The sequence below is a fragment of the Hemibagrus wyckioides genome, linkage group LG29, assembly GCF_019097595.1.
Source record: "Hemibagrus wyckioides isolate EC202008001 linkage group LG29, SWU_Hwy_1.0, whole genome shotgun sequence".
Lineage (NCBI taxonomy): Eukaryota > Metazoa > Chordata > Actinopteri > Siluriformes > Bagridae > Hemibagrus > Hemibagrus wyckioides.
The window spans coordinates 3936605-3949836 of record NC_080738.1 but is presented as its reverse complement, the minus strand read 5'-3'; the positions used below and the strand labels follow the sequence as shown (position 1 = coordinate 3949836).

Genomic DNA, 13232 nt, shown 5'->3' with positions numbered 1-13232 from the left:
ACATACATACACACACACACACATACTGTACACACACACACACACACACACATACTGTACACACACACACACACACACACACATCAGAGTTTTAATAAACACAGCAACCTCCAGTTCTCATCTGTTGTAAGTGTAATTGTAGAGATCTGATATATTGTCATTGTTGTGTGTGAGATGGAGAGTAAATGTAGTGTATATAAAGATTTTGTGTAGTTCATGTTTTCAATGCTAAAACTGAGTGTGTTAAGTGTGAGAAGGTTTTCTTTCTTGCAGGATGAGGAACTGCAGTATTACAGATGAAGGTTGTGCTGCTCTGGATTCAGCTCTGAGGTCAAACTCCTCATCACACCTGAGAGAACTGGATCTGGACGATAATAATCCAGGAGAATCAGGAGTGAAGCTGCTCTCTGATCTACTGAAGGATCCACACTGTAAACTGGAGACACTACAGTGAGTTACTGACTTCCTGTCTCTTTACTCTACTGTATTGTAAGACATTGAGTAATATTCAGTGTGTTCTGTAAAATGTCACATCTAGTGTGTGCATTACGCTTCTGTTGTTCATAAGGAATGTGATGAGTGACTCTGTTTAACATTGTCTGTAATTCTGTCCTCTTCTGTTTTTCAGAATTAAATGTTATAAACTCACCAGGTCTGGTGTATGACCGGAGTCTGACCTCAAACCTCTTGTCCAGGATAAAGCAGTAGTGGTGAAGCGTTAGAACCCGTCCCACATTTCCAGCAGTTTGGGAGCTGAATCATTCATATTCAGATGTAGAAGTTCCAGAACAATAACCGTGACTGACCACATCCTTTTATCCACTCAGCTACAAGTTACTTCAGGCTTTAATCACATATTTTACAATCCAAAGTCCAATCCTTCAGCATCTACACACAACACAGAGATATCATCACACCATCACACTGATTACACAAACACACATCCAGCTGTTGGAGATGTTTATTTTATTATTTTTTTTAATTACTTCTTTTCATATCTGTTTTTTGTTTGCTAATCTGTGTTTAATTGTAACCATGGTAACAGGTCTGCTGATTGATTTGTTGTTGTAGTGACCCAGTTTTGTATATATGTTGTATACATGTCATTTCCACTGTGTGTAATTACAGAATAAACAGTGAGTGTGAGTGAAACACAACAATTCAGGTGTTTGAGGTGTGTTTGATCACAAACCTTTCTGAAGCAGTAACTGTTCTGTCTCAGTAACATGATCACTTCCTGTCTCTCAGGTGCTGCAGTATTGGGTGTGGAGCTGAACACAGGAAGTTACTGCATGGAAAACATTCAACAATTCAATTTAATGAACAATTCAATCTCAACAACTTAATTTAAGTCCTACATGATGGAGCAGACTGGAGCCCAGTGTTAGACCCAAATCATGTTCATTCACATGTTAAAGAAAACTGCTGCATCTTTGTGGAAGTCCGTGTCATTCACAAGGAAGCAGTTTACTGGAACGGATCAGAATCTGAATCACTTCACTGCCTGTGAGTTGGGACACAGGTTTAGGATCAGACTCAGGAGAACACTTTGTATTCAAGTAGAACCTTAAATTAATATAAGTTCTCTAAATAGACCTGCACATGTAAACAAGATCAATTTTGTGTGTGTGTGTGTGTGTGTGTGTCCAGCTCAGTTCAGTTCTCTATTGAGATACCTGACTGCCTGAGAAATTGTACCATGGTCAAATAAGTCAAACTTAAAAAAGTCCTTGTTCATCTTAAGTAGAAGCTGGTTCTCAAAGTTATGCCAATTAATTGCTCCCCTTCTTGGGCTGAAGATCAATCCAGCTTCACTAAATAGTCTCTCACAGGCCTCTGAGGCAGGGAGGGCTGTGTCCAGCTTAAGTGACAGGTTGGAGAAGGCTGGATAAGATGTCAGCATAGTCATACCTTCAGCTGTACATGTTAGGTATGCATCCAGTTGTTTGGATGTCACCTGTGTGCACACATGCTTTATATCAGAGAATAAACCCTCTTCATCCAAAGTGTATGAGGAGTTGTCAGCAGGCTAAAGACTCTCATCATGATCAGGAAGATGTCAGACGTGACAAAGATGATGACGTCAGACGCTACGTATGACTGGACACTCATAAATGATTATTTAACGAGTAATGTTTACTCAAATAATTATATTCCAATAAAATTAAAACCTCTTTACTCGTTAATAGAACACAAAAGTTTCTTGTGTTAACTAAATGCCAAGTTTTAAGTCCTATACTGATATTGTTTAGAAGTTAATAGACGTGTTAGGGCTTACAGTGAGGAGGAATCTGCAAAGCAAAACAAAACAGATATTAGAATAGAAAAGGAAAGAAAACATTTTCTTATTCCACAAGCAAGTTGTCTGTTACAGAACTCGATAGTGATCCAGTGCAATCACACAATCTAGACTATTACAGCATTACAGCACGTCTAAGATCATATTAATTAGGTCTACTGCATCCTCGCTGTCTAACTTGGACTTTGTCCTGATTCCGAGCTGCTCAACCACTGGTATTTCTCACTTAACGTCTGTCTTCTTCAGCTTCTTCAGCCAACAACCAGAAGCCTACTGCAGAGAATTTACAAGGAGTGCTTTTATGCTATTGCTACTTACGGGCAAAGCACTGGATTGGGCGTTGGCTGTCTGGGATTCCGATTCCCAAGTGAAAACGTCAGCGAACTATTTCGCCAATTTAAAAAAGGAAGTGTTCGAATGCCCAGCGGTGGGGCAGGACATTTCAGTTCAGCTACTGGAGCTGTGAATGGACACTTCAAACAGCCAGAAAAAAAATATGGAAATGCTGCTTGTGTGTTTAAGAGGACTACTGTGTAATAACAATAAAAAAATGGTGTGTAATCATTATAAAAAATGACTTGTATATTTAAAGAAGAGAGTTAAACAAATGAAGAAAATAAACAAATGAATAAAAATCAATGAAAACATTTTTTGGGATACAAAGAGGTGTACCTTGTGGAGGTGTCCAATTAGATTATTTTGATACTAGTTTGGGGTCACAGGGTCACATGACCTAGAAGCTATTGAAGAAATAGTGTTTTTTTTTAATAAAAATTAAAAGAAAAATAAAAGAAGAGATTTTTTTTGGGATACAAAGAGGTGTAACCTGTGGAGGTGTCCAAGTAGATTATTTTAGTACTAGTTTTGGGTCATAGGGTCACATGACCTAGAAGCTATTGAAGAAATTGTGTTTTTTTTAATAAAAATAAAAATAAAAGAATATCTGTCTGAATATCAAGCTAACTTTACCACAGTGACATTTTCTTTCTTTCTTTCTTTCTTTCTTTCTTTCTTTCTCTCAGGCGCGTGGTTTGTTTTGTCTTGTCTGTTTTTATTTATTTAATATTATTTATGCCATGTGCACACGTGAAGGAGCTTGGCACATTGAAACGTAGAGCTCATCATATTTTCTCTCTCTCTTTCTCTCTCTCTCTCTCTTTTTCCTACGTCACTTTTTAGAGAGACAGTTTTTTCCTTATTCAGAATTACGGGCCACGTGCGATGCTCGTGCACACTTGTATAGTCTTGTATAGCCTAAACTGTGACCTGAAGCTTGTCCCTGATCTTTTAATCTCTGAATCACCCGAAAACTTGCATCTTTTCCATAGGTTTATGAATGTTGTGTGCATTTAAAATATATCCTTCTGCCGTATGGATTGCTGATGTGGCTTTTAATCATCTTTTAAAATGTGCACCTTTTCAGAAGATTCACACTAAATGCACAAAAGATGCTCCTTACAGGTTATAGGATCAACACATAAGCCCTCCATAGTTATAGATTTAATCTAAACATATTTAGCAGGTTTGAGAATTCCATATTTTCCTTCATCCTGTTTAAATGATGTTGGAAGACATTCTGATGATTCAGAGAAATCAAATTAACTCTGACCCACTTTGCAGCTCGAATATGTTTCCTAAATCTCATATCCCCCGGACTTTTTTTTTTTTTTTTAAACAAAAACTTTTACCGTCCCACTTTTATTCGGGTGTGGAATCTGAAATAGACATCAGCTACTACTGGGATGCTGTAGAACTAACCCTGCCTGCTCCTAACCTGGTTCTTAGCTGGCTTTAGTGTGTGGTTTTGGTAAATGTGTGTAACATGTGTAAGGTCTGGACCTGCGTTTTATGGATAATAGAGAAGTTTTAGATTTCATTTACATCAATTATTTAGGATGATGTGTTTCTTCAAAGCTGCAGAGGCAGGATATGAGGGTCTGTCGTGTTTCTGGACACTTTAGAACATGGCAGTTCAGGTCCTGAGATCTGGAAATACCTCCTAGATGCTGCTGTAGAGGTCGTATAACCATTCCAAGAGCTTCCATCCTGCACGCGCTAAAAATATTATTCATCCCACTGTAAGGAAGAAAGTCCGGAGGAAAAATTCTGTACAGATTTTCCACAGCAAACGTGTCTCGGCTGATGGACTGCATCCGGGGTGAAAGTCATGGAAACTTCATTTCAGATCAGATCAGGTTTCAGATCCACATAAAAACCTGCACAAGTTTCTTTTGCCAGTAGTGACAGCTGCATATGTCCCAGTTTCTGTGTGTGTGTGTGTGTGTGTGTGTGTGTGTGTGTGTGTGTGTGTGTGTGTGTGTGCGCGGCTTTTTGGTTTTGAATACTGATTCATTCAGCCATTTGTTTGTTCATTCATTCAGTTGATTTTAATTCATTCAGTTTGTTCATTTGTTTATTCATTTTTGTGTTCATTCATTCTTTCACTCATTCATTCATTCCTTTGAATTAAGTCATTTCTTCATTCATTAAATGGCTTGCTTCATTCATTCACTTGCTTTCTTTTGCTCATATCTAATTTACTCATTTTATTCACAACATGCTGTAATTCATTCATTCATTCATTCATTCAGTATTTCTTTCTGTCTTTCATTCATTCACTCAGTTGGTTATTCAATCATTCAGGTGTTCAGTCATTTCAATAGTTCATTATCTTTGTGTGTTTATTCACTCATTCATTCATAATATGGCTTGCTTTATTCATTTGGTTGTTTATTTTTGCTTTGAGCTCATTTACTTATTTTAGTTACAACATGTAAGTCATTCACTCATTCATTTGTATTAACTCATTTCTTCATTCATAAGATGGAGTGCTTCATTCATTCATTTGGTTTCTTTTGCTTTGATGTATTGTACTCATTTTATCCACAAAACTCTGTAATTCATTCATTATTTCATTCATTCATTTAATTGTTCAGATATTTCATTTGTTCATTCATTCATTTGTTCATTCATTCACATTCATTACTCACTTTTCAATGCACAATTTTTAATTAATTTACTTCTATGTTAATTTATGTATTCATTCATGTTTCACTTAATATTTATTTATTCAATTTTTTCACTCAGTAATTCACTCGTTCATTAGGTTTAACCTTGATGTTAAATTTCTGCCTGTTCTGAATGAATGGATGGATGGATGGATGGATGGATGGATGGATAGATAGATAGATAGATAGATAGATAGATAGATAGATAGATAGATAGATAGATAGATAGATAGATAGATAGATAGATAGATAGATAGATAGATAGATAGATAGATGAATGGATAAACAAATGGATGGATGAATGGATAGATGAATGGATGAATGGATGAATGGATGAAGGAAGGAAGGAAGGAAGGAAGGAAGGAAGGAAGGAAGGAAGGAAGGAAGGAAGGAAGGAATAGATGAGTGAATGAATAAATGACAGTGGTAAGCTCTCCTGCTTTCTCTCTCTGTTATTCATTCAGAAACAATTAAAATTATTAGATGGACAAAAATAAAGGGACATGAAAATGATTACAATAACAATTTTTGATTCCCCTTTATACACTCAGGGTCTGTATCTGTAAAAGTCATCTTTAATTCCTCCAGCAGATATTTCATCACTGCCTGATTATGAGGTGAACTTTTTCTGTGTCAACAGAGAGTAGTGTCATTAATTGCATCTAAAATGATTATATAAAACCCCATACATAGCATGTAAAAAAACAGCATTCTTACCCAGTTTGGATCGTATTTATGTGTGTTGTTTTCCGAATTATGGTGGCACCTTACAGCTTCCTGTAACATTGAAATAAAAAACCCTTTAATACATACATACAACAAAGACTTTTCAAACAACATCGTATAATTCGGACGTGACAAACTGTTAAATAATCTGGACACCTATAACAACGCAAGGAACAAAAAAGTAGTTGTGTAACTTAGGCTAACTCGGCGAGGTATAATTTACTACTGTATTGTCGGCTAACATAAAGCTTAACTTACCGCAATGCCCACATTATGCGTTATTCCCCCTCTTAACTCTTTTATGCACATGGCTTGACTCTTCCTGTGGTTTTTGCTCGTCAAACTTGAGTTGAAGCGCATCAAGACGCTGGATAGCCTCTTCGAGAAGAGCAGTGTGTGCAGCTTGCTTCTCCATCAAACCCTCAAGCTGATGAGACAAAGCGCTCTGACCAGAGATCAGCTGCTTCAAGTCATTCATACTCAGTGGGCTTGATGCTGTTTACTGACCCTTAGTCACAGGAGTAGAAAAGCTTAGGTTTCTTTTGCACGCCATCACAAATAGTATTTCGTACTTCCACCAAGACGCAGTTCATAAGATTAACTTCCGTAAACAAAGCTGACAAGGAGCTAGCAGATGTCTTCACTGACATCTTCAACATCTCACTGAGCAGCTCCATCATCCCAACGTGCCTCAAGACAACGACCATTGTCCCTGTGCCAAAGAAGTCTACGGTTTCCCGCCTCAATGATTATCGTCCCGTTGCACTCACACCAATCATGATGAAATGCTTCGAGAGGCTCGTCATGAGGCACATCAAGTTGCAGCTACCACCCTTGCTGGACCCCTTGCAGTTTGCTTATCATCCTAATCACTCCACGGACAACGCCATCACCACAACCCTCCATCTGGCCCTCACACACCTGGACTGTAAGGACACTTATGTTCGAATGCTGTTCATAGATTTCAGTTCAGCATTCAACACAATCATCCCTCAGCAGCTGATTGAAAAGCTGAGCCTGCTGGGCAGGAACACCTCTCTCTGAAACTGGATCCCGGATTTCCTGACTGGGAGACCTCAGTCAGTCCGGATCGGGAACAGTATCTCCAGCACCACAACACTGAGCACTGGAGCTCCTCAGGGCTGTGTGCTCAGTCCATTGCTGTTCACTCTCCTGACTCATGACTGTGCAGCAATGCACAGATCCAACCACATCATCAAGTTCACCAATGACATGAACATGGTGGGTCTCATCAGTAAAAACAACGAGTCAGCATACAGAGAGGAGGTGCAACATCTAACAGCCTGCTGTAGAGCCAACAACCTCTCCCTGAACGTCGACAAGACTAAAGAGATGGTTGTTGACTTCAAGAGAGCACAGAGTGACCACTCTCCGATGTTCATCGACGAATCCTCAGTGGAGATTGTCAAGAGCACCAAATTCCTTGGTGTTCATCTTGCGGAGAACTTCACCTGGTCACTCAACACCAGCTCCATCACCAAGAAAGCCCAGCAGTGTTTCTACTTCCTGAGGAGGCTGAGGAAAGCCCATCTTCCTTCCCCCATCCTGACTGTGTTCTACAGAGGGACCATTGAGAGCATTCTGAGCAGCTGCATCACTGCCTGGTTTGGGAACTTCACCGTCTTGGATCGATAGTGAGGACAGCTGAGAAGATCATCGGAGTCTCTCTTCCCTCTATCAAGGACATTTACACTACACGCTGCATCCGCAAAGCTAACAGCATTGTGGATGACCCCACACACCCCTCACACACACTCTTCACCCTCCTGCCATCTGGAAAGAGGTACTGGAGCATTCGGGCCCTCACAACCAGACTGTGTAACAGTTTCTTTCCTCAAGCCATCAGGCTCCTCAACACCAAGGACTGAACTGTTCAACACTCTCTCTCACACACACACTCAGGACTGAATACAACTCTCTGTCTCTCTCACACACAGATACACACACACACACACTCTCTCTCTCTTGACTGTGTGGACAAACACATACATAATTTGTACTGTTCATTACTTATTGCACTACCTCAACCTGTCATCTGCTGCTATAGTTATATTTATGTTTATTTCTATTTGCACTACCTCAACTGCTGCTGTTGTATTTTTGCACAATATTTTTTTACATCATTTCATTTTATCTTATTTTATTTCACTTACATTCCATTACACATTCTTTTCTTTTTCGGCACTAAGTGTCCTGTGTTTTTGTGTTGTCTTTCTTGTATTTATTACTTTATTTATTTATTTTTTCTTTGCACTGGCTTATCTATGCTCTGTTTGCACCTAGCTACACACTGTGCACTTTACGTGGCTAAGACAAACTTCTGTCCTAGCTCTGTGTTGTTGTTTTTTGTGTTTGAACTCTATGTTGTTGTATGTTTATGTAGCAGCAGGTCCTGGAGAAACATTGTTCATTTCACTATGTACTGCGTCAGCTACTGTATATGTGGTTGAAATGACATCTTGACTTCTTGAATCTTGAATCTTGAATTTAAGTTGTTTTTTCAAGCGAGTGAAAGGACACAGTAATGTCATTGGTTGCACCCACTTTACGTCTCCGACATAATGCGTGGAACTGTTTTGATTGGACACTTTACAAAAACAACCTTCCCCATTCGATGCTTTCCACGACACCCCACCCACCCCTGTCAATGAATTGTTTGTATTTATTCTGGCGGAAAATATAATACTGGACTTGTTGCCTGTCATCATGGAAGGGCATTTGAGGTTGTCTGTGTATCTTTTGAGAAGAAAGAGAGCCCGGCAGTTTTGTGATAACTGTAACAATATTGTTTCACATGCCAATTTTTATCATCACAAAAAAATGTTTTTTCATAATGGAGTTTGGATCAAAGATGCTACAACCCAAGACAAGTCAAGAGTGGAAAAAAAATATTGAGTTAGAAGATTGATCCATCAGAAGTGGAAATTGCATGGGATGTCCCCTTAGGTAAGTTATTGAATTTATTTTATAAAATAAAAGTCTATGTCAGCAAGCAAAATGATTTATAAATGTTTGACTTAATTCGCACAGAATATTCAGATATATAGTCACAGCTTACCCAAAATGAACTTCATTTATTCATTTATGTGCTCTTTTTGTTAGGTACAGTGTATGTTCAGAATATAGTTAACTTGTTTTTATAGCATATAAAATTAGCCATTTGTTGAAACTTGTCTTTATTTTAACTTAGGATATATGTTATATAAATATATAACTGTTATGATCTTGAAAATTTGACAATGTACATTAAAATTATATAAAAAACTAGAGCACTGAAGAGCACAATAATGTTAAAAAGAGAAGAATCTTGTTATGCTTAGGTAATAAACTGTTTCTATCTTGATCTGCTAATGTGGCCATTAGACTTAATGGCTGCTGACCAAATAGCTTTAGTTATTGTTATGAATGGCCCATCAGCACATATATATGATAATGCAGTGATGAAGTGCGGGGTGTTTACCAGATGATTTAAGTGAAAGGCTGTTAACAGTAACCTACGATGAACATTAAAATGCATGACAATACATATTACCATGGTTTTGTGACCGTAATGGTATTGTGATCTTTCGGTGTTTAGGTTGATTAGCTTGTAAACATAAATAATCTTTTTTACAGAGAACTTTAGCAGCCTAGAAAAAGGAAATCTGTGCATGCCTGAGGAAGACATGCATTTCAGTGAAAATCCAGACTCACCAGAAGGACTGCTTACTTCACCATCAGTTTCTGATGATATGTATGGCACATGGGATGATTCATGTGCCACATCCCAGTCTTCTGCTGGATCTCAGCCACTGTTCTAGAGAGAATGTTGGGTGAAGCAGAGAGTGGAGAGATCCCCAAGACTCTGACTCAAATGTTTACACACTTCCTGATCTTTCAGATTAAACACAAGGATGAAAAGTACCATCAGAAACATGACCCTGATCCTCAGCAGACCAGAGAGAGTATCCTGGCACTGGGGAAACTGGCTTTCCAGCAGCTGGAGAAAGGAAACCTGATCTTCTATGAGGAAGACCTGAGAGAGTGTGACATTGATGTCAGAGAAGTGTCAGTGTACTCAGGAGTGTGTACCCAGATCTTCAGAGAGGGGTTTGGGCTTCACCTGGGGAAGGTGTTCAGCTTTGTACATCTGAGTGTTCAGGAGTTTCTGGCTGCTTTATACGTGTTTTTCTGCTTTAAATTTAGAGAGACAAATGTGCTTGTGGAGCAAAGCACTGGACTTTTTAATTTCTTCAGAAATCCAAACATGTCTGATCTCCTCAGGAGTGCAGTGGACAAGGCCTTACAGAGTGAGAATGGACACCTGGATCTGTTCCTCCGCCTCCTTCTGGGTCTCTCACTGGAGTCCAATCAGACTCTCTTACGAGACTTAATGCCACAGACAGGAAGTAGTTCTCACAGCAAACAGGAAACAGTGGAGTACATCAAGGAGAAGATCAGGGAGAATCCATCTCCAGAGAAATCCATCAATCTGTTCCACTGTCTGAATGAACTGAATGATCATTCTCTAGTGCAGGAAGTACTGACTTACATGAACAGAAAAAAATACTTTTGTCTCAGTGGATCCAGACTCTCTCCTGCTCAGTGGTCAACTCTGGTGTTTGTGTTACTGACCTCAGAACAGGAGCTGGATGTGTTTAATTTGAGTATATATGATCCATCAGATGAATGTCTTCTGAGACTGCTGCCAGTGGTCAAAGCCTCCAGAAAAGCTGAGTGAGTATTTTTATTTATAAATGTATTACTGCATGGTTTGTTATTTTAATGTAACACTGAACTGCACTGTTTGGATTAATGCTTGTTAATAGTTCCTCTAATCCTCTTTAAACAAACCTCTGGTACTTTTACAGAAGATTGTTTCACTTTTTACACTAACACGTCATGTCTGCACTGAGGGCTGGGACAAATGGACAAAATTTTATGGATTAGGATATATGTAATGATTGGCCAGAGGTGTATGGTGTATCCATTTGCGGTTTATTAGAAGCAACATCAGGCAGAATCGAAGTCAAAAACAAATGCGGGTCAAAACCGGAAAAAAACACTGAAGTGAGGAAAACAAAACCGAAAGCGCAAAACGAAGTGAGAAGACAAAAAAGGCAGGCACAATCATACACAGAAACACTTATCAGAGACGACGCAAGATCAGAAGTCGGGAACCAGGCAAGAATCATACACAAAACTTAACAATAGCAATGAATGCTCAGTATGTCATAGGAGGATGATATTACGTGACAGTCATTGTGTGAGTGCGGTTTATATGTCCATGGGAAACAGGAAGTGAATCACATGAATAATTAGTTTTCTGGGGAAGGTTCTCTTTGATGTACAAGTTCATGTTGGGATGTTACAGCACCCCCCCCTCTAGGAACACCTCCCAGTGTTCTATGACGTGGTCTACCCTGAGGGTGGGGGCAGGGTGGCCTGGGTGTGCCAAATGGAAGTCCACCATCAAGGAGGGGTCAAGGATGTCAGTAGAGTCCACCCAAGAGCAATCTTCTGGGCCGTAGCCCTCCCAGTCAACCAGGTACTGGAGGCAGTTTTGGACATGCCTAGAGTTCAGAAGGGCGCGCACCCTATAGGCTGGAGCCCCATCTATGTCCAGCAGGGGTGGGGAATCACCAAGAGTGGAGGCGTTCGATGGGGATCATGGGCGGGCTTGAGATGGGAGACGTGAATGGTGGGGGAGATGAGGTATGTGGGCGGGAGCCGAATGTGATATGAAACCAGGTTGACCTGGCGGATGATGGTGAAGGGGCCAATGAACCTCGGGCTCAGCTTACGGCATGGGAGCCAGAGCTTTAAGTTGCGAGTTGGTAGCCAGAGTAGTTGCCACACCCTGTAGGCGGGGTGCGGGCGGCTGCAATTAGCCATAGCTCTCTGTCTCCTGACGTCCCATTGCAGATGGACATGAGCCCTCTCCCAAACTTCCTGGCTGCGTCTCGACCACTCCTCAATGGCCGGGATGGAGGAGGGCTCCCCAGACCAGGGAAATAATGGCGGTTGGTAGCCCAGGACACATTGAAACAGTGTGAGCACTGTGGATGAGTGGGTGAGTGAGTTCTGGGCATACTCAGCCCAGGGGAGGAACTCGCTCCAGCATTGTTGTTCATGGCTGCAATAGGAGTGAAGGAACCACCCAGTTACTTGATTTAGTCTCTCTGCTTGACCATTTGACTGTGGATGATATCCTGAGCTCAAACTCACATTGATGCCTAACTGTGTACAGAAAGCCCGTCAGACGTGGGATGTGAACTGAGAGCCCCGGTCAGATACAATGTCCTCTGGTAATCCATAGTTGCGGAAAACCTGGTGGAACAGTGCGGTTGCCGTTTCCATGGCAGTGGGTAATCCCTTGAGGGGAACCATCTTACATGCTTTAGAGAAATGGTCTATTACCACTAGGATCGTGGTGAACCCACTAGAGTGAGGGAGATCCGTCAGAAAGTCCACCGCGATATGTGACCGGGGACAATGTGGAATGGGCAGTGGTTCAAGGAGACCCTCGGGGAGCTGACGACTGGTGTGTGACTGGGCACAAACAGTACAAGACCTGACATAATCCACCATGTCATCACATAATGAGGGCCATCAGAAACGGTGTTGTGTTAGCTATGTGCTGCGACAGATTCCTGGGTGGCCACTACTGGGCGATTTGTGCACCCACTGTAATACTCTTGGGCAACTTGGCTGGTGGGCAGGCTGCAGGCAGGGCTTCCTCTGTATGAGCCCTCCTGATCTCCTCCATCAAATCCCACTGTATAGGAGCTAGAATAACAGAGGATGGCAGAATGGGGTCTGGCTGGGGCAAAGGACTTTTTGGCCTCCATTTGGCGGGATAGCGCATCGGCCTTGCCGTTCTTGGAACCTGGGTGGTAGGTCACTGAAAAGTTGAACCAAGTGAAGAAGAGGGCCCAATGAGCCTGACAGTTTGGTAATCGCTTGAACCTTTGATAAATCCATCTAAACTCTCCCCGGTGATAGCACATAGCCTAGGAACAGGAGGGTGGTATGATGAAATTCACATTTCTCTAGCTTAACGTAGAGGTGGTTCAGTAGGAGGCATTTTGTTTGCACAGTGTTTGTTTTCCTGCTTTTGACCCTTTTCCCTGTCCATAACTGAAACTTGCCCGCTGGTTTTGTTAAAATAAAGATCTGCTTATGGATTCTGCTACACT

General features: G+C 40.8%; 3 protein-coding genes across 7 annotated transcripts in view; 2 read left to right on the top strand and 1 right to left on the bottom strand.

The window, feature by feature from the left end:
* The window catches only part of LOC131348989 (NACHT, LRR and PYD domains-containing protein 3-like), a 72566-nt gene extending 71007 nt beyond the window's left edge, over positions 1 to 1559 (top strand). For 2 of the 4 annotated variants that reach the window (XM_058384253.1, XM_058384252.1), the window contains 2 exons: positions 274 to 450; positions 629 to 1559. In XM_058384253.1, coding sequence (XP_058240236.1) covers positions 274 to 450; positions 629 to 665 — 214 coding nt within the window. In that variant the 3' untranslated portion in view covers positions 666 to 1559. The remainder of the gene's footprint in view (positions 1 to 273; positions 451 to 628) is intronic. The other 2 variants (XM_058384251.1, XM_058384250.1) reach the window with 1 other exon arrangement.
* LOC131348988 (NACHT, LRR and PYD domains-containing protein 3-like) overlaps positions 1 to 13232 on the bottom strand; it is a 412464-nt gene that overhangs the window by 207430 nt on the left and 191802 nt on the right. The gene's annotated exons all lie outside the window — the stretch shown is intronic.
* Positions 8541 to 11576, top strand: LOC131349004 (NLR family CARD domain-containing protein 3-like). The gene is made up of 2 exons (XM_058384304.1): positions 8541 to 9000; positions 9670 to 11576. The coding sequence occupies exon 2, from the start codon at positions 9809 to 9811 to the stop codon at positions 10772 to 10774; it is 966 nt and encodes a 321-aa protein (XP_058240287.1). The 5' UTR covers positions 8541 to 9000; positions 9670 to 9808; the 3' UTR covers positions 10775 to 11576.